Source organism: Microtus oregoni, unplaced genomic scaffold, assembly GCF_018167655.1.
Source record: "Microtus oregoni isolate MIOR12 unplaced genomic scaffold, Mior012 000031F_ref0000149, whole genome shotgun sequence".
Taxonomy (NCBI): domain Eukaryota; kingdom Metazoa; phylum Chordata; class Mammalia; order Rodentia; family Cricetidae; genus Microtus; species Microtus oregoni.
The window spans coordinates 4,837,506-4,858,586 of NW_024543090.1; the positions used below are offsets into that span (position 1 = coordinate 4,837,506).

General features: G+C 46.1%; 1 protein-coding gene across 2 annotated transcripts in view; it reads right to left on the reverse strand.

The window, feature by feature from the left end:
* Positions 1-16,213, reverse strand: part of Kiaa1549l (KIAA1549 like) — a 269,359-nt gene extending 253,146 nt beyond the window's left edge. For both annotated transcript variants that reach the window (XM_041678800.1, XM_041678799.1), the window contains exon 1: positions 15,497-16,213. In XM_041678800.1, the coding sequence (XP_041534734.1) occupies positions 15,497-15,731 (235 nt within the window). In that variant the 5' untranslated portion in view covers positions 15,732-16,213. The remainder of the gene's footprint in view (positions 1-15,496) is intronic.
* Positions 16,214-21,081: the final 4,868 nt, after the last annotated feature.

The window sequence follows — 21,081 nt, forward strand, 5'->3', positions numbered from 1 at the left end:
GCAGTGATAGACTTCAAGCTATTTTAGACTGCCTGCCCTCTCTCTACCTGGAACTCTCATTCCCTCTGACATAATTCTAAGCCTACGTGCATGATTAGCCGATTAAGCCTAGGCTTTGAACTCTTTGGAGACCTCACACACACCTGTATGAGCTGTGCAGATGTCGTCCATTTGTGGTAGGAATGTTAACGGGGCCGGGACCAATTATGACATCACTGCAGAGCCAATGGGACTTTTACTTCCCAACTCACTGTGGCATCAGTGGTAATCAGCTACGATAAGAGTATTGATACCAAGAAATCGGTCAATGCTGTGACCCCAGGTATTGTCTTTTATAAAACCAGCTTGGCAATGCATGGTCTTGGTCTTTGTTTTGCATTGTCGTTGCTGTTGTTGTTGATGTTGTTTAAGGCAGAGTCTCACTATGAAACCCCGACTCGCCTGAAATTTGATGTACAGACCGTGATAGACTTATGCTTAGAGCTCTGCCTGCCTCTGTCTCCCAAGTACCAAGATAAAAGATGTGCGCCACCACATCCGGTGGACCTGCTTATTATTACTATTTGGGAAGAAACAAGTTTGGGGACATTTGATGCACCCCACACACCTTGTTTTCCAATGAGTCCTGGCTGAAGGAGGTCAGGCTAAGAAGCCATTTTGTGCCATGTGCCTATGCTTATCAAATGAAGGAAACACCTCTAATTCCATGGGCCAGGCTTGCATCCTCCCTTTCAGGAATGTGGGCCAGGATAGAGGCTAGGTAGGAACTCAAAAGAACAATCCTGTCACGTCTTGTTTTGGACAGCACTCCTACCAGCTGGAAAGTCCTACACACCGGTTCCCTGCAGTGGAATCAAGACACTATGTGAGGATTCAAAGTCAGTTGCAGAGGCAGGTGAAGCCAGCCATGGGAAGATGGACTATATCCGTAAGATAGAAAACCAATACTCTCAGCCTCTTACCTTCCCAGGATGCCGTACAATAAAGGAGTTGAGGAAATGGAATAAACTCCAAGTCTGGCTTGGCTGTGTAAAACTGGAAGAGTTACTAAGTCATTCTGTGCCTTGATTTCTTCATCCGAAGCCAGGGGATTAATAACAGAACTTACTTTATAGCTGCAAAACTGCAGGAACCAAACCCTCACGATGTCAGCTACACCTTCTGCCAGTTATTTAGAGTTCACCTTGCCAACTCATAACTCAGTCCTGTTCTGAGTTTATCCAGGAGGTTGCCCTGGGGCCTGGAGGTCCACACGTGAGCTGCTTTGTGGAGCTAGGTAGATGATCTGTTCCTGAGTCCAGGGTGGAGTAGGATGGGGGTGATCCCAGACCATCCTGCAGCCTTTATCAAATTATCTCCTGAAAGCTTAATAAAACATGAGATTCAAATAGAAAAGAGACAGAAAACTCAAAAAACTGGGAGGTGTCTGCCTAACTGTACGGGATGTGTCATTATCCATACAAAAAGGAAAGCACGTGGGGCTGAAGAGATGCTCAATGGTTCAGAGCAGTTGTGTCAAGAGACTCACAAGACCCTGTAACTCCAGCAAGCCCTCTTCTGGCCTTCACAGGCACATGCATGCATGACGGCGCGCGCACACACACACACACACACACACACACACACTTTAAAAGTTAAAAAGAAAGAAAGGACTGGGATATTGGTATTTCTGGACCAGAGGCAAGAACTATTCCCCATCCCATTTAAGGATTGATGTTTGTGAAATTCACCAATAAGTAAGTCAATATCAGGATGCTGCCCAAGACGGGTTTCCATGGTCCTGATTTTTAATATACTTTCATCCATTTATTCATATTCAAAATAGCTCTCCTAATTCAGATCATCTTGTTCTTTTCAAAACAAAGACTCTTTATTTGATAATGAAGTGTGTAGGTTTCAAGATATTTCTGCTCAGCCCTTTTTGACAAGGGCTTACAGGCTGCACTGTTCACTTCAACACATTTCCTTCTCAGCCTCGCTGAGTTTGCTGTTGACATTTGGTAAATAAAAAGACAAGTGATAGGGCAGCAGCATTCACTGTGAGGGCGGAGGAGGGGCAACTCTGGGAACTCACATATCTCTAAGCATTTATTCCCTGATTCTCCCGAGTAAAGTTACATATGCCCTCAGACTCCCTATTTCCTGCTACTCTCAAACACCAAAGCCATTTGTGTTTCTAACATCAGAAGCTAAATGTTTGTTTGTTTTTCCACCTAAGAATAGATTGAACATACATAAATCAAAATCTAAATCAAATTCCCCTTAAGAATAGGACACATTGGTCAAAGCCTTGCCTAAGTAGACTGAGGGCAGGTGCTGCAGTGACCTTGGCCTCTGCAGCAACAGCTACTTTTACATCTGCATTAGTTGGTTTAAACAGGGCAGTTAGCTGGCAGGGTGGTGGCAGTGCTTGTGTTTAATCCAAGCACTCAGGAGATCAGGCAAACAGATATCTTGAGTTCGAGGCCAGCCTGGTCTGCAGAGTGAGTTCCAGGACAGACAGGGCTACACAGAGGAACCCTGTCTTGAAAAACAAAAATAAACAAAAACGAACAACAGGGAAAAAGTCATGATGCTTATCCACTCTGTGTAGTATGTGAGGACCAATGGTTTCCCTTACAGACCTGTGGAAATATAAGATATGGAAGGAGTGGGAAAGATGGGAGGAATAATTAAGGAAGGTATTTTACCAGGTTTGAAGTTGGGCTGGGGTGTAAAAGCTTTTTCTTGCTTCCATGAGAACGCTAAATAGATTGCTACACGAAAAGAACAAAGTGATCAACACTATACTTTTATACCCAGAAGAGACTTTAGTAGAGCTGTGCCTACAGATAGAAATGTCTGTAGAAAAGTCAAGAAGGATTCCACACACTTGATTCAAAGCCCAACTGTGTTGAATAATGACTAACACTGTGCTGTGATAAAATACCACAACCAAGAGACGCTTTATTTCATTTTACAGCATATAGGCCATCATCTAGGGAAGTCAAGGCAGGAACTCAAGGGGAAACCTGGAGAGAGGAGCTGATGCAGAGGCCATGGAGGGGTGCTGCTTCCTGGTTTGATCGCCAGGCTTGCTCGGTCTGTTTTCTTACACACCCTTAGATCACCTGCCTGGAGTGGTACTGCCCACAGCGATCTGGGCCCTCCCACATCAATCATTAATCAATACCTCTGCAGTCATTTTGTCAACTAAGAGTCCCTCTTCCCGAATGAGTCCAGCCCGTGTCACACTGACAACAAAAACAACCAGGACAAGGACCTTTTACATTTTACCACATAAACTTGCTATGGATTTGAGTTTAATAAACTGTATGTTACCATTGCAATTTTTAAGGATTTGTTTTGCTTTTAATTATGTGTCTATATGTGGGTATGTACTTAAGAGTATAGGTGTTTACAGAATATAGAAGAGGACATCGGAACCCCTGGAACTGGAGTTAAAAGCAGTTGTGACTACCCTGAGCTGGGTACTGGGAACTGAACTCTGGTTGTCTACAAGAGCAGCAAGTACTCTTAACTGCTGAACCATCTCACCATCCATCCATCATCATCATCAAATCCGTCATCATCATCACCATCATCACCATCATCATCACCATCATCATCACCATCATCATCTCCATCATCATCATCATCTCCATTATCATCACCATCATATCCATCATCATCATATCCATCACCATCATCATCTCCATCATCATCATCATCTCCATCACCATCATCATCTCCATCACCATCATCATCATCTCCATCATCATCATCATCATCATCATCATATCCATCATCATCATATCCATCATCATCATATCCATCATCATCATCATCATCATCATCATATCCATTACCATCATCATCATCATCTCCATCATCATCACCATCATCATCTCCATCACCATCATCATCATCTCCATCATCATCATCATCATCATCATCATCATCATCATCATATCCATCATCATCATCTCCATCATCATCATCATCATCATCATCATCATCATCATCATCATATCCATCATCATCATCTCCATCACCACCATCATCATCTCCATCATCATCATCATCTCCATCATCATCATCATCATCATCTCCATCATCATCATCATCATCTCCATCACCATCATCATCATCTCCATCATCATCATCATCATCATCATCATCATATCCATCATCATCATCTCCATCATCATCATATCCATCATCATCATATCCATCATCACCATCATCATCATGGTGAGTAGGACAAATCAGAATTTATCTGGGCTATAGGTTGGAAACCAGACTGAGAAATATGGGGAAATCCTCCCGTTTTCAGAATGAGACTCCTTGACTGGGATTGCCACAACTGAGCTTGATGCTCATCAACATACAGCCAGGGAGCTTTGGGAAAAGATAGAAGTCAGTCTTTTGTTCACAGAGAAGAAAATCAAGATCCTGAAGATGAAGTGAGTTGGCGAGTCTCTATAGTGCGGGTCACCTCCTGAACTTGTCCACCTTGATTTCCCCATACTCCAGTTGGTTTCCCTGGACCCCGAACCTTTCTAGTGGCCACTGGTAGGCCTGAGAATGAGGGCCGGTACTAGAGGCACCCAAAACTTCTTACAATAATTCAGTCAAGTCTTGAGTGGTCTTCAGTTTCATCTTTAAAAGGCCATAAATGTTGTGTTGGGGGTTTCTGGAGGTGTTGTATTTTTGTTGTAGTTATTGTTATTGTTTTTTTTTTAAAAAAATTAAGGTAGTAATTTTTTTAAAAATTAACTTTGTAGTTCTGGCTGGCCTAGAACTCACTAGGTAGACCAGACTGGTCTCTAACAGAGATGGACCTGCCTCTACCTCCCAAGAACTAAGATTAAAGGTATATGTCATCATGCCTGACTAAGACCACAGATCTTAAGGGAGAAATAACAACAGTACATACAAATCTTCCCATAATACAGGAGGGAAATATTCCCAATTTTAGAGACCCTTTATATTAAAACCATGCCAAAGTCTTCCTTGAATAAATACCATTTTAGAGACCCTTTCTATTAAAACCATGCCAAAGTCTCCCTTGAGTAAAACCCTGCTAGCTGTGGCAGCTTATGCCTGCCATCCCAGTACTCAGGAGCCTTGAAAGACATTGTTGTGATTCAGGGTCGGCCTAGGCTAGATGATGATTTGAGGACAGACAGCCGGAACAGAATTTGACTCTGTCTCAAAAAGAAAAAAAAAATAGATGTCTTAGCTGGGGTTTCTCTTGCTGTGAAGCGACACCATGACCACAGGAGCTCTTACAAAGGAAAGCACTTAATTGGGGTGGCTTACAGTTTCAGAGATCAGTCCATTATTATCATGGTGGGATATGGCTGCATGCAGCAGACATGGTGCTGGGAAAGGAACCAAGAATTCTACATCTCCATCTAGAGGCAATAGAGGAATCTGTCCACATTGGGTATAACTTGAGCAAAGGAGACCTCAAAACCTGCCCCCACAGTGACACACTTCCTCCTACATGGCCACACCTCCTAACAGAACCACTCCTTTTGGGGGCCCTTCTTTCAAACCACCACACTAGACTAATAGGTCTCATGAGCCTAGCTGACATGGGATTCCCCTCTGTATGCTATGAATATGTTTTATTACCATTGGTTAATAAAGAAGCTGCTTTGCAATGCAGAATAAAGCAAAGCGGGGGGAGGGGGGACCTAAACTGAATGCAGGGAGCAAGGAGGGGAGTCAGCCATGTAGCTGCTGAAGGAGAAAGATGCCAGAACCTTAGTGTTAGGCCAGAGCCTTATGGTAATACATAGATTAATAGAAATGGGTTAATTTAAGATGTAAGAGTTAGTTAATAGAAGCCTGAGCTAATAGGCCAAACAGTGCTAAAATTAATATCATTTTTGTGTGATTATTCAGGAATAACAATAATAATAAGAGCAGTTCGGAAACGAACAAGCAGTCTCCGTTTATGCCTAGCACTTTCAATTTCCCTTTTATAGCTACCAGAAGGGGTGGAGCAATGGCTCGGTGCTTAAGTACTTGCCTCTCTTAGAAGACCCAGATTCAGTCCCCAGCACCCACATGATGGCTCGCACCTGTTTTCTAACTCCAGTTCACCTTCGAGCTCCCAGGGCACTTCACACGCATACACTCCAGCACACATAGAATAAAATATATTTAAGTATAAATTAAATAGTTATAAATAATAATAAACTAAATATTTAAATATAAATTAAATAGTGAATAAATAGAATGATTTTCCATGTAGAAAAAACCCTCGAAGTTCTACAAAATGCTACTAAAATTAAAGTGAACATAGAAGGATTACATAATAAAGTTAATTTGTTTTCTTGTGTGTGGGGTATTTTGTATGTACATAAGCCTGCACACCATGTGTGTGCAGTGCCCACAGAGGCCAGAAGAGGGCGACAGATACCCTGGAACTTGAGTTACAGATGGTTCTGAGCCCCCATGTGAGTGCTGGGAATTAACCTGGGCCCTCTGCAAAAGTAGCCAGTGCTTTTGACCACTGAGCAAGCTCTCCAGACCAAGAAAGTTAATATTTTTGAATCATATTTCTAGATGCCAATACATCATTTAAGTACTGTTTACCAAAGCCATGGAAAATATGAAATACACACACACACACACACACACACACACGGAAGAGAAACTTAAATAGATGGAGACACGTGTACCAGGTATGGTGGCTGACGCAAGGAATCCCAGCACTGCGAAGGCTGCAGCAGAGGAATCACTGGGGTCAGCCTGGTCTGTGTAGTAAGTTCCTGGCCAGCATAGGCTAGAGAGTGAGTCCCTGTCTCAAAAAAACAAATACAAAGTACTCTCACTGTCAGATTCCAAGATTATCATGAAGCTAGGGCAGTGGAACTCAACCAAGGGTGATTTCACTCCCCAGTGGACAGGCAGAAATATCTGAAGGTATCGTTGTCACAGCTGAGGAGGAAGGAACATCTACTAGACAAAGACAAGAAGGAATGCTCTACAGTGCTCAGCATAGAACCCTGCCTGCAACAGCAAACTGTTCATGGCCCTAAAATTAAGAAACCATGAACTAGAAGATCAAGATAGGTTTATGTTGGCATCAGGAGAGAAATGCAGATGGATAGAGCAAACTAGAGTCCAGATGTAACCCCACACAGGCAGTGACAAGCCAAGCCAATGGAGCAACGGCGACCTTCTCAAATTACGGCTCTGAAGCAATTCAACATCCAGATGTAAAATTTAACCTTGACTGCTACCTTGTATGGTACATAAAAATTAGCAAGAATGGATCACAGCTCTACAGGTAAAGATAAAAACTTGAAACTTCCAGAAGTGACCCCTTGGGCTGGCAAAGATTTCTGTCCTATCACACATACAAGAAAAAAGCAGAAGGAGGAGGAGGAAGAAGAAGAGGAAGAGGAGGAAGGAGGAGGAAGGAGGAGGAGGAGGGAGAGGAAGAGGAAGAAGAAGAAGAAGAAGAAGAAGAAGAAGAAGAAGAAGAAGAAGAAGAAGAAAACAGTCACAGTCCCTAAATTTAAAAAGATGATAAAGCTAATCAAATTTAAAACACTCATTCTTTGAAAAATACTATTAATAAGATAAAAATAAAAATCCACAAACTACGAAAAATATATTTGCAAGGTACATATCTGATCAAGGCCTGGCTAGGAAAATTCAAATAAGAAAACAAATAATCCGGGCTGGAGAGATGGCTCAGAGGTTAAGAGCATTGCCTGCTCTTCCCAAGGTCCTGAGTTCAATTCCCAGCAACCACATGGTGGCTCACAACCATCTGTAATGAGGTCTGATGCCCTCTTCTGGCCTTCAGGCATACACACAGACAGAATATTGTATACATAATAAATAAATATTTAAAAAACAAAACAAAAAAAGAAAACAAATAATCCAATTGATCTAATTGACAAAGGATTTTTAACAGACCCTTCCAACTTGAGAAACACACAGGAAAGGGAACATGAAAAGGATACAATAATAACACCATTAGTGATTAGAGACGTGAGAACTCAGTGCACAATGAGATGAGGCTGACCTACTATTGGAACGGTTGAAATTTAAATTAAAAGGGGGAAGAAATCCAGACAATCCCAAGTACCAGTGGGGAGGAAGAGGCGCATCTAAGACTCTCACATGGTGCTGCTGGGATAAATACGTAGCCACTTTGGAAAAGACTTCAACAGCTTTTACAAGGTTAAGCACAGGCCGGACAAGGGACTTTGGATTCCTCCCCTATTTATTCAAGGGGAAGAAAATTGTCGAAACAAAGCCTCCTTGGTCAAAAACTGGAAACAACTCTAATGCCCATCAACCTGGATAAGCAACCTGTGGTGTTCTAGAATACTATTCCACCGTTTAAAAAAGGTAAAGACACAGCGAGGATGCAGGCAATGATGTGCACAGTGCTCAAGGATGTGAAGGAAGCTGGACACCGCAGGGCACACACCTTACTGATTCCATCATGTGGCCAACTGGAAAAACCACAGTGTGGGGACGAAGAACAGACTGGTGGCCTACCTTTGAGGGGGCCTACTTTGGGGGGATAATAGAAATGTTCTGTATCTGGATTGTAGTGAGGGACCCAATGTATACTTCTGCCAAAGCTTCTCATGCAGTTCGCCTAAAAGGAATCATGTGACCAGGCATATATTTATGCAAATACAGATACATACACACACATAATATATATGCTTTTTGAGACAGGATTTCTTGGCTGTCCTAGAACTTACTTTGTAGATCAGACCGGCCTTGAGCTCACAGAGATCCACCTGTCTCTGTCTCCTAATCCTGCTGGGATTAAAGGGGCACAACATCACTGCCCCATAAATTAGATCTTTATAAATTTGATTTGGAGTAGGAGAAAGGGGCTAGAGATGTAGCTGGTTAGCAGGATGCTTGCCCAGCATGCACAAAGCCTGGGTTTGATCCCAGCATCACATGAACAAGGCAAGGCATTGAAGTCCTTAGGAAGTAGAAGTCAGAGTATTAAGGGTTCAAAATCGGGGGCTGGAGAGATGGCTCAGAGGTTAAGAGCACTGACTGCTCTTCCAGAGGTCCTGAGTTCAATTCCCAGCAACCACATGGTGGCTCATAGCCATCTATAATGAAATCTGGTGCCCTCTTCTGGCATGTAAGCATACATGGAAGGAATGTTGTATACATAATAAATAAATAAATAAATCTTAAAAAAGAGAGAGAGAGAGAAAGAGAGAGAGAGAGAGAGTTCAAAGTCATCTTGGGCTACACAGTGAGTTTGAGGCCAACCTAAGCTACCCTGTCTGAGAAACAAAACCTTGTGGCTCCTCGGTGTGCACCCCCATGCAGTACAGCATCTCAAAAGTCTGAACTCACTGGTAACCTTTGAAAACAAGGATACTGAGAAATCAGAACAATGGCCTTTGCAGTGGTCCCTCCTGGACAGGAGGGAGACTTTCCATCTGGCTACCTGACCAGATTCATGAGGGAATTTCACTGACTTGCCACTCCACCCACCAGCTGCTTAAAGGGCAAGGGCCAGGCTGCTTTGATCTCCCCTGAGTCCCCACACCGTGAGAGCCCAGTATGCCTCCAGTGCTTGATAAACACTCCCCAACAATGCAACCCAACACCACCATCCCCAGCTGCAGTAATGCTAACTCCCAACACCCAGGTGCTGACTGCTCCTTTGGTCCTGAAATCCCCAAGGAGTCACTATCCATGGCAGTCATCCCGTACCCTGGAATAATGCATCCCTCTGTGTGTTTAGAAATTGTCTCTCATATGCTGTCAAGCCACGAAAATGTTTTAGGGTCATTCCAACCATTCATTTTTGTTTAGAGAAGAGTAGCGCTGTTGTTTGTTTAAGAGAGGTGGGGAGCACAATACCGGCTGAAAGGTTAATAAAGATGAAAGGGGGTGTGTATGGGCATTTGGCATGTTCCCAAGTCATAGTCCAGCAACATAAGACTTGGGCTAGATCAGCTGCTACGAGCCTCTCCAGTTGTTATCTGCGCTTCAGAGTCTGAGTTTCTATGGCGACTTTTGGGAGAGAGGTGAGGCAGGACAGGAGAGCTAACTACTGTTCCACATCAGTACTGAAGCACAGTTCTCCTGTGCCCAAGACCTTCTTCACTTGATTGGGGCAGGGTGGAAGAATGAGAAGCCCTGAGCTAGCCCACAATGTCTTCAAAGCACTAAAAACTGGCATGCAGTTAAAATTCCAAATGGGTTTGTTTGGGCCACTTGTATTGGAGTGGAGGGGAACCACCAGAGCTAGTATTTCAAGATCTTTAATGCTAAAAAAGAAAGAGAAAATGTTATTATAGGTAATTATATACATATTTTTGTCTTCATTTGCATGTGGGAATAAGTATACTTCGTTTATATAGAATCTCACTGTGTATCGAAGTGTGGCCTTAAACTGGTGACCATCCTGTGTCAGGCTCTCCAGGACTGGGATTACAGGTGTGCACCTATACACCTGGCTCTATATTCCCATCTAACCCTCCATGAACCCAAGTCCACTGGTGTTCAACCTTACAGAAACGAGTGATGTAGGATTCCCCTCTGTATGCTGTGATTACCATTGGTTAATAAAGGAACTGCTTTGGGCCTATAGCAGAGCTATAGGGGAACAGAGCTAGGTGGGGAAAACTAAACTGAATGCTGGGAGGAAGGAGGTGGAGAGAAGCCATGTATCCCTGCCAGAGACAGACGCCAGTTGGAATCTTGCTGGTAAGCCACAGCCTCGTGGCGATACACAGATTACTAGAAATAGGTTAAATTAATATGTAAGCGTTATCCAATAAGAAGCTAGAGCTAATGGGCCAAGCAGTGATTTAAATTATATAGTTTCTGTGTGATTATTTTGGTTCTAGGTGGCCGGGACGAACAAGTGGCCTCCCTCCAACAAGAGTTTCATGCAGCTGCTGTGGTGGTTCACGCCTGCAATTCCAGAGCTCGCTTGTTTGAGGCTACAGAGAAGCTCTGCCTCAAATGAGGAAAAGAGTGGGAAGAGGTGCCCTCTCCGTGGTCCCAATGTCTCTCTTCTTCCTCTCTTGAATCCACTGGAGGTTTGTGAACCCAGTGGCAACTTCTGCCCCTGCCACTCTCAAGACCACCAAATACCTCCACATCCGCACACCGAGTCTTCATCAATCATCGCGGCTAACACAAAGACCTCAGCAGCTGGCAAGGTCCTGCTGTTTCTTCTCTTCCTCTGGTACCCCTAGATACTTTACACAATTCCAGCAGCTCCGTCTCAAAACCATGTTCACACGCTCACCTCCCTCCCCCGCCCTTTCCCATCTCTACTGTCTACGTCGTCTTCATCTTCATCCTCATCCTGGACTTCAGCCACAGTCTGACCTCTCTGCCTCCCTCCTAACCCTCCTAACCCACAGTCTTTCTTCCCACCAAAGCCAAAGTGATTCTTTCAGGACTGAAGTCTGAGTTGTTCCAGTGGCTCACCATCTCACCCAGAAGAAATCAGCATGTCCTTATCAACTAGTTCTGCATAACCTGTCTGTGCACGGCTCCCTCTTCAGTATTTTCTTGCTATTTTCCTCTGGTTGCTCAGTTCTACACTGGCTTCCCTGCTACTCCTCAGCTACCTCAAGCTCTGCAGTACCTTTCGCTCCACAGGGAAAACTTCCCCACAAAGCCATTGGGCTCCCTCATCACCTCATCCCTGACCCTTCCTTTGCCTTCCAATAGAAATAGGCACAGATACAAAGGTGCCAACACCGACCCTGACTTCTTCTCTCCAAAGGACCTACCATATTTATTTATTATCACCTGCTACTCAAATGGGGTCTGTAGAATGCAGTCGTCATCACAATCTCAGGTCTTGTCCCAGACCAACCAGATCACAGCCTGAATTTTAGCAGAGTCTTCAAGGGATCCATAGCCTCAGTAAAGTTTAGAAAGCACTGGACCACTTTCAAATGGCACAGAAGTGGGACCTTATTTGGATTCATCACTATAACCTCGGGATACTGAGTTACTCAAAACACAGGCTGAATGAGCGGATGAATGAATGGGTAGGAGAATAAATGCATGAAGGCATGCGTGAACGAAATGTAGACTCTACAGACAGGTCTCCAATCTGGTGATGCGTAAAGGAGGTTGGAGAAGGGCAAGAAAGACATGCAGGGCAAAGTTATCTCCTTTTTGTGATATACTAAACTAGAGAACCCAGTCATCAGCAAACCCTTCTTTGAATAAATCAGCCACTCTCAAATTACTGTGAGTTACTTAATTGAAATAATATTCCAGCATCTAAAAGAATCAACCAAACGGAAGGGTAAGAAAGCTGAAATTTTACTGGGCTCCTATTCCATCTTGGAAGTTGCAGCAAGCAATAGGGAAACTAAGATGAATGGAGGATGAATACATGGGCTGGAGAAGCCACTCCAGGAGGAAGATACATGGAAGCCCCAGAGCAAGGTAGTTTTCTGGGTCCTCCTCTACCCTGTGCTCTGGGTACAGAGAACCCTGTATTTTTCCTTGAGCTGAAATGGCACCATCAACCCTGAGAACCTACCCACCCTCCCAAGCACCACCTCCAACTCACCCTAAAATTAACTACAGTCCGGCTTTATTCGTTCTACTCACATAGTATTAGAGTTCAAGTCCCTTTTCAGGAGAGACTTCTGCAAAATAGTCGCACTTTATTCAATCCCGTATCCCCTATCCCAGCATCCTATCTGGCAAAACCAAACATGCAGGCAATTTCTTCCACTTTTATAAAAACGGAAGACACTCCGTGAGCAGCTGCATGTCAAGCACTGTTGTGTCCTGGGCTGCTTTTGCTCAGTCACCTAATCAGTCAGCCACCCAATAAGATTAGAGTTTTATTACCCCCATTTCACACTGGGGAGAGAAACAAGGGCCCCAGCGGCCAAGGTCACATTGAGCAGAGGCCTACAAGGGGGTGAGCACTGTGTCTGCACACAACAATCATATTAAACGTTTGCAGATATGAACCAAACAGGGAGACAGTTAGGAAGGTTAGGATGTCAAATTTGCATGCTACCATTGTTGCTTAGAACCCAGATGGCAGAAGAGAATGAAGGGCATCAGCCTTCAGAAACTTCTTTCCTAGGACAGAAGAAGTGATTGTCTGCAAGCAAAGGTTCCATGGGACCGAGTTAGGAGAGAATGTCTTCAAGAGAACACTAAACATGACACAGATTTCTTTTTACATGGGAAGGAGGTCTCTGACTAAGGCAAAGGGGCATGGGGTGTGGTGGTGAAGATCATCTTGGAAATCTGATTTTCACACTGTAAACACTATGCAACAAAGGAGCTAGGAATATGGTGCAGTATTTTCTAGAAAAAAATCTATTTTTGTCCATTTTTCAACCAAGGGAAAATGTCTGATTTAGCCTTGTTAAAAAGCAAGAATCATTAAGGATGCAAATGACAGGCTCATAGGCAGTCGGGACTTCAAGCAGAACAAGGCAGGTCACTGGTTGGGCTTCTCAGGTAACTCGGCATCAAACACACACTGCAGAGAACAGAACTGCGGCTGCCCATCAGAGCAAGCTCCAGAGAAGGTGGCTGATGGAAAGTCAGAGGTCCCCAGCAAGAGTCATCTCCTCCTGCCTCCCTCCCACAAACCCCTTGAGATGCCCAGGCCTCTCCTTGGCTGGAAAGAAGCTGAAATCTGAGAACAGATTCAGAACGGAGGGGATGAGGTCCCATTGGATGCTCAGGGTGCACTCTGGCACCGAGAAGCCAGTCACAAAATAGGACCTCAGAGGCAGACAGCGGATCCACAGGTGGCCTCGTTCACAGACAACTGAGCGTCAAGGGTGGCAGCTGAAAAGTCACTCCAGAAGCACAGAGAAGCCGAGTCCAGTGAAAAGGGCGAAGATAAAGGGCCTCGGAGGACAACTACTTAGTGACAGTCCCCACCATTCTAACCGTTGTCTAGCCTAGGCTTGTGTCTCACTGCAAGAGAAGAGGGGGGGGGGTGTCCCCAGACTAAGACCTGGGTTGAAGATGAAAAGTCCCCTAGATAAGGTTCTGGGTGGCTGAAAGATGAGCCAAGCAAAGCCTCAGAGGTTGGTAAGGAGCCAAGCAAAGGTTGGAAGGGAGACCAGAAACTCAAAACCCTGTCAGAGAAAATCGGCTGACAGGGGGCTGAACGGGGCAATACAGGGGAGCCAAATTTCACCTATCACAGATGGCCGAACAGTGTTCAATCTCTGCGCACATCCAAAAGTGAAAAGCTCTCTAACGGTTTACAAAACTATCAAGAATTGGATGCTTGCTAACCAAAAACTCTATGATTCTGAGTCAACAATCACTAATGAACTTCCACGTCTTCCTCGTGACTTCTCTCCCAACATTGGGCCACATGTTTAAAGCCAGGGGAGCAGATGCCCCAGAAGGCCGACTGCTGAACTTTGGAACCATTAGAATCACAAGGAATTCCGCAACACACGGTCACTTAACACACAGATCCCTTATGTCAATGACTTTTAGGTGAACCAAAGGAAAATGGCTTTAAATTATATATATATTATATATATAGCCAACCAGAACACTTATTTAAAACCGTTGTAAGCCCCTTCAAAACTGGGAATTTTAATCTGATGTGGGGAAAGGGCACACGCAGGCAGGGCGCGAGTGTGGGTTGGGGGGATCCTTCTTGGTCCTCACTAAAACTGCAACACTACAAAAACCAATTACCTGAAATGAGAGGTTTGTGTTTGATAAAATGAATGTCTGTAGTCCAGAATTCCACCACAAACACAAACGCTTGTCCTTTACAGGAGCCATGGCAATCACTCTTACTTCAAAGACCGCGGCTGAGGGCACTCTGTAAGTTTCGAAGCACTTCAGCAAAATAATTCCGCCCAAATAGTTACAACAGATCCACAAAATTGTCCACGGGATTACAAAAACCTATTTCTGAAGGATCGTTAGAAGTCTGAGTGCTAAGCATGACTGTTTTTAAATAAGCCTCTTGCAAATAATAGGTTATGCGCTTGATCAATGCCGGAATCTTTTGCAAGGGGCAATCAATTATTTTAAGTACCTTATTCCCAAAAGGAAAAAAAAAACTGTTTTAAAGAAGAGGAAAACGCTCTTTCGTCACAGAAATACAGAAATTACTTCAAACTCTCAGGTCATTCCTTGCAAAGACAAAGTAAATACTAGCAACAGGATGGCGAAACCACAGTGAATGGCCCCATTCCTAACGTGTCCCACTTAATAGGTCCCTTTTAGACTATCCTATTCACGCCATGTCTAGTTTAACGAAGCGCGTTTGTGGGACCATCAGGAAGCATTTGCAACTTGTCCAGAAAAAAAGATAAAAACGTGCCTCTTTCTTCTCCGCCCACGATGCCTTCCCAGAGACAGATTTTTGACAGTTCTCCCGCTGTTACAACTGCTAAAAGCAGAGAAAAGCCCAGCGGTGCAGCAAAGAGCCCACCACCCACCTCCACCGGGTTAAGCTGCTCTAGACCCAGCCGCGGGCGCGGAGCCGCTCCCAAGCGCTTACCGGAGTCGGCTCGGCAGTGCCCGGGAAGGGCAGCCAGCAGCAAGAGTCCCAGCAGCAGCGGCCGCAGAGGCGGCGCATCCAGGGACCGGCGGGCCCCGGAGCTCCTCACGCCCTGGAAGCGCGTGGAGATCCCGCCCGCCCCGCAGAGCACACGCTCCTGGGGCCGGTCCCTGGGCTCCCGCGCCGCTGGCCCAGCTTCGCTCGGGCCCTGGGGCTTCGCCTCCTGCGGAGCCATAGGGACAGTTCACACATCCAGGCCGCTGCTTCGTTCCACACCGCGCCGGGGAGCCCAGCCCTGGGCGCACCACTCCTCACCGGGCATCTCCGGCCATGGCCCGGGAGCCGGAGGAAAGCAGAAGGCGCGAGGCGCTCGCTCGTCCTGCCTCGGTCCGGGGCGGGCTCGGAGGAGCCGCGGCTTCACGCGCGCGGGGACCGCCGCCGCATGGGGTTCCCACGGTGCGGCGAGGGTGGGACGGGCGGCGCCCGGGTCCCTTCCCCGGAGCCGGATGCTGCACCCCGAGCGCGAGGTTGCGAGACGCGGAAAGCCCGCGGCCTTGGCTCGAGCAACCTGCTACCCGCCGCCGCCCCTACGCCCGGGGTCTCTGTCCCCACTGGTTCGCTCAATCGCTGGGCTCTGGCTCCAGCCGTGAGTGCTACTGCAGCTCAGAGCAGCTCCTCATTGACAAAGAAAGCACGTAGCACCGGAGCGGGCGAGGGAGACGAGGCAGGCGCGCGCGCGCATTCCCGCGCGGAACCACGGCGCGCCCCCCGCTCCCGCGCGCGGGGCCCCGAACCGTGCCCTGCACTGGCGAGGTCCTCGTTGGGGGTTGGGGGTCCCTCCGCCCAGTGTTCCCAGATCTCGAGGAGGAAAGGTCGTTGGAGATAGTCCTCTGACCAGAAAAGGGACTAGACACGATCATGGTCAACCTGCTAAGTCTTCAGCCTGCATCTTGGGAAAGCTCTCTGAGGATGACGGGGGAGCTTTGTGCAGGTTGTTCACTACTTCTCTGAGAGCCTGGCAGACACCTGCATGTCAGATTTAGCCCCCAAGGACTGAAGCTGTTGTGGGCTATTTTCAGTGCAACGCTGGAGGAAATAAAACACATTATAAACATTTGTTACAGCCATACTACAGGAGAGGCAGTGCACTGGACTTTGGGACAACTACAGGCATTTCCAAAAAGTCTCCGTCTCCCCAAAATAGGAGAGCTGACAAGTCAGTCACTCCCTAGTAGGACAAATGGGCAGAGTTAGCTGAATTACCCTACTGCTCTTACCCTTGTTCTGCCTTTGTGCCCTTGAACAGGCTACCTAGTTCGCAGGTGCTTCAAGCACCGTTCAGTCAATAAGTTATTTGCCCAGCATCCATGATTTCCCATGACATGACTGTGTTAGGCACTAGATATACAAGCAATGAGGGAAAAACATTCACACTGACCTGGTGAAATTCATCTGTTCATCTGACATTACTTATTTATCCAAGACAGCCTGTTATATGCCAGGCCCTATTCCAGACACTTGGACAACAGCCACAAGCATAATCCCCGTAGGTAATAAACTGACTACCAGACAATGCTAAAGGGCCTCAGAGAAAATGGTTAAAATAAAAGGATGGAAAGTGGGGGTAGGGGTGTTCCAGCACTAACCAGGATGAAAAGGGTTCCCTGTGAAGGTGACATTTGAGAGAAGACCAGAAGGAGGTCAAGGGACAAGCCAAGCTGAAGGAGCATTCTAGATAATGCGATCCATAAGGGTAAACCCCTGGGGCTGCCTGGCCTGGTGTGTTCCAGGCATTAGCTAACTGGAGGGTGCAGAGAGGCGGAAGCCAGCCCCACCCCCACCCCACACAGCACAACAAGCTGCTGTGGTTCTGGAGATGTGTTTCTCTCCCTCACTGTGTCAGTAAGGACAGGAGTACCACTGTGCTTTGCAGAAGATGCCTTACCACGGGCTAACTTTTCAGAGACCACATGTGCTATCCTGCATTTCAGATTTGTTGAACTGTAGTAGTACAGGTTGAGTATTCCTAATCTTAACATCTAAAATGCTCAAAAAGTTCCAGGGCTAGTGAGATGGTTCACGGAGCAAAGGCTCAACAAGCCTGACGACAACCAACCTGAGTTTGGTCCCTGAGACCTACCTACAGGGTAAGAGAGAATCGACTCCTGCGGGGTGTCCTCTGTACTAAATAAAGCAATAGTTCAGATTTTGGAACATGAACTCTGAATGATTTCAAATTTTCAGATTAGAGACGCTCAACCAATAAAGTTTATACAGATACCCCCACATCCAGACAACTTTGAAATGTGTAGCATTTCTGGTCCCAGAGAATTTTGGATAATGGGTATTAATCCTCCCCCTGCTGGGGCTGTGATTTATCCTCGCTCTTCGGTTAAATTAACTTTAGTATTTGGGGTTGTTTTAAGAAACTTACAACCTGGGCATGGTGGTGCCTGCCTTTAATCCCAGCACTCAGAGGCAGAAACAAGTGGATCTCTGAGATTTGTCTATATATTGAGTTCCAGGACAGTCGGGGCTACTGTGTAGGAAAGAAAGGAAGAGAGAGAGAGAGAGAGAGAGAGGTAAAGAAGGAAAAAAGGAAGGAAGGAAGAAAGGTAGGAAGGAAGGAAGAGAAGAAAGAAAGAGAGAGAGAGAAGGAAAGAAGAACGAAAGTTACAGTTTTTCCCAAATGATAAGGCAGTCATTTTGAGGCACAAAGAAGGTCCATTCTTGGAGGTCATTCAGCTTACAAGGTCTGAGGAATGACAAGGGGTGATCCCAGAGACAAGGAAATGGGATAGGGATGATGGCAGGTAGTCTAGGCAAGGACTAACTGACAGATACAGAGATCAGTGTGCCCAGCAGGGGTAGGGAGGCAGGCAGGGAAACACAGGCTTGGAATAGTGAGGATACTTCACTTAATACCTACAACTCATGGAGAAATAGGACATAAGAAGGGAAGGGATATTCAGGCCAGTTCATGGAAGGTTCTGGATACACCCGGGCTTTTCCTTAGAGAATGGAGGAAGGGGAATCTGTAAGCAGAGACTGCGTGTTTGTTTCCCACACCAGGAGTCATCCTCAGGACCCCTACCCCAGCACAAGGCTTTGTTTAGGAGCTCGGGACACAAGGTGAGCACAGCTGTGCAGCCAGCTGTGGTACAGGTGGGATTAAGACAGGACGGACAGAGTTGCTGGCCCAAGACATAAAAGATCCAAATGGAGACACAAGACTTAGCCACACTCATGTTCTCCATGACGGTTAAGAGAGGAAACACTGGGGCTACTGCCAGAGGGAGGAGATGGTATTCATATTCTGTTCTGTAAATGGGATTTTCCCTTTGCTATTTCTTGCCAGATTTAGAAATGACAGAGATGACACAGATTGTTTTTCGGTTTCTGGTTGTTAGGCTGAGTGGCTCTGTCCTCCAACAGGCTAGACTTGAGACCAGACACCACTGTATTTCTCAAGAAGATCACAGTCCAGCAAGCAAAGCAGGTATACAGTGACCATTTAAGAGCAAGGTAAGCATGTGACAAAAGTAGGTGCAAATTATCCATCCCCATGGGAACAGAGATATGAGCAGACCACCTATCCGCCATGGGAACGAACATGGGCTATTTCTGCCATCAGTAGGGAGAAAGAACAAGAACACCTGAAGAAGTTTTCCAGGTACAGCAAGGGCCATAAAAGGTTTTGCGACATGGTGGGAAAGAGAAGGTATCTGGTGAGGGCAGCAGAGTAGAGCCTTGGGGAAGAAGAACCTTAGAGCCTTCAGGGCAGGGGAACCACGACGGAGACAGCTGTCACAGCCTGAGATGCTAGGCTCCAGAGCTTATACCTTAGCTGGTAAAGGGGAGGCTGTTTCTGCGAAGCAAAACCCCTGGTGAAGTTGTCATGGGAGTGGGGAGAATGAGACTGGGTCCTCCTGCCTAGCCCAGGCTGACTCAGAACATACTGTGTAATGTAACCTAGGCTGGCCTCAAACTCACAGCAATTCTCCTGCCTCAGTTTCCAGAGTACTAAAACTATAGTTATGAGTTACCGTGTCATTTTGTTTAAATTTTTGATCGACGAGTCCTTCTTTATGAATAGACAAACCAAATCCTTATGTTGACTTGTTTAAGATCTGCCCTCTACCAGCTAACGACAGAAAACCATGTCTCTGCAAACCTCATCTGTAAAACTGAAATTATCTAAGTAACTCCCACAGGGGATTGTTTGAAGGAGTGAGTTGATACATGCCAATCATTTAGATGTACACTTGACATACAGTAAGTGCTCAATCAATCTTATTATATGATAATCGCAACCCTCTTAACCCATAAACCCTTGTATTCATTTTGCTATTCTTAACTGGGGCTTTGGGACTTCTTTGTATGCTGAGTTTATTGTTTAAAGAGTCAAGTGTTATTTCAAGAAGCTTTTCACTAGGTGGGCAGAAGACTTCAGCTCTGAGGAGTGATTTCCAGCCCTGGGCTGAACTTTCTGTCAGTGTTCTGGGTGGCACACATCTGGGGCTCCCGTTGCTCCCCAAGCTCTCACTTCACACCAGCATGCCTTCCAGTTCTCTTCACAAGTCCTCCTTTCCTGTAGCCAGGCTACAGGAAATCCCAGGGTCTGCAGAGAGCTAAGCCTCGTCTCCACCCTCCCTGAGCTCAGCACTGAGGGGCCAGTGGTGCAGATGAGCTAGGCACAAAGCTGCCCCTGCTCAGAGCGGGGGAGGATGCTGGAGGAATGAGGAAAAGCAGAGTGTCTAGGCAAGAGGCTGGAGGGATGGGAAGGGCTTTACCCTCTGATGGGGAACCAAAGCCTATCCTTTGAAGCCATGGTGCCCTTTAGGGCCACAGGATAGGTTTTAAATGACTCCAAGAATCTGTGTTTTTAGGAAATGAAGGGGGAGCTGGAGAGATGCATCAGCAGCTAAGAGCACTCGCTGCTCTTGCAGAGGACCTGAGTTCGGTTCCCAGCACCCACATGGCAGCTCACAACTATTTGCAACTCCAGTTCCAGTGGATCAAATGCCTTCTTCTGGCTTCCGGAGGAACCCAGCACACACTCTGTACCCACACATGCAGGAAAACATCCAGATGCACAAAATAAAAGTAAGGCAGAAGATATTTCTTTAAAATGGAAAGGATTTCCTTTTTCTTTTTTAAATATGGCACAGTTTCTCCAGAGGCCACGAGACCCAAGACCCTAGACAACACAAGACTAACAAGGCCTATGTTGCCCACTTCCTCCAAGAGTGGGAGGAATTTAAAATAAAATGAATATTTGGTTTCTCTTGCTTCTAATGCCCTTGAGAAAAAAATGGGTATAACTGGGAAGGTGCATTTCAACAGGGCCCTTCCTCCATCTCACGGCCCGGACTGAGAAAAGTGCTTACTATATCCATGTGGGTACCGTATAGAAAGACCTGCCTGGGAGGGTAAAAAGATACAGCCGAATTAGTGATGCCAGAGGGCAGTGGGGAGCTGTGGGAGAGTTCTGACCAAAGAACTGTGGACGGTCACTCCCCTCTCCACCCACTGTGGAGAGCAGACGGAGGGAGGGTGGGGACTGAGGAGGAGCTGCAGAAATG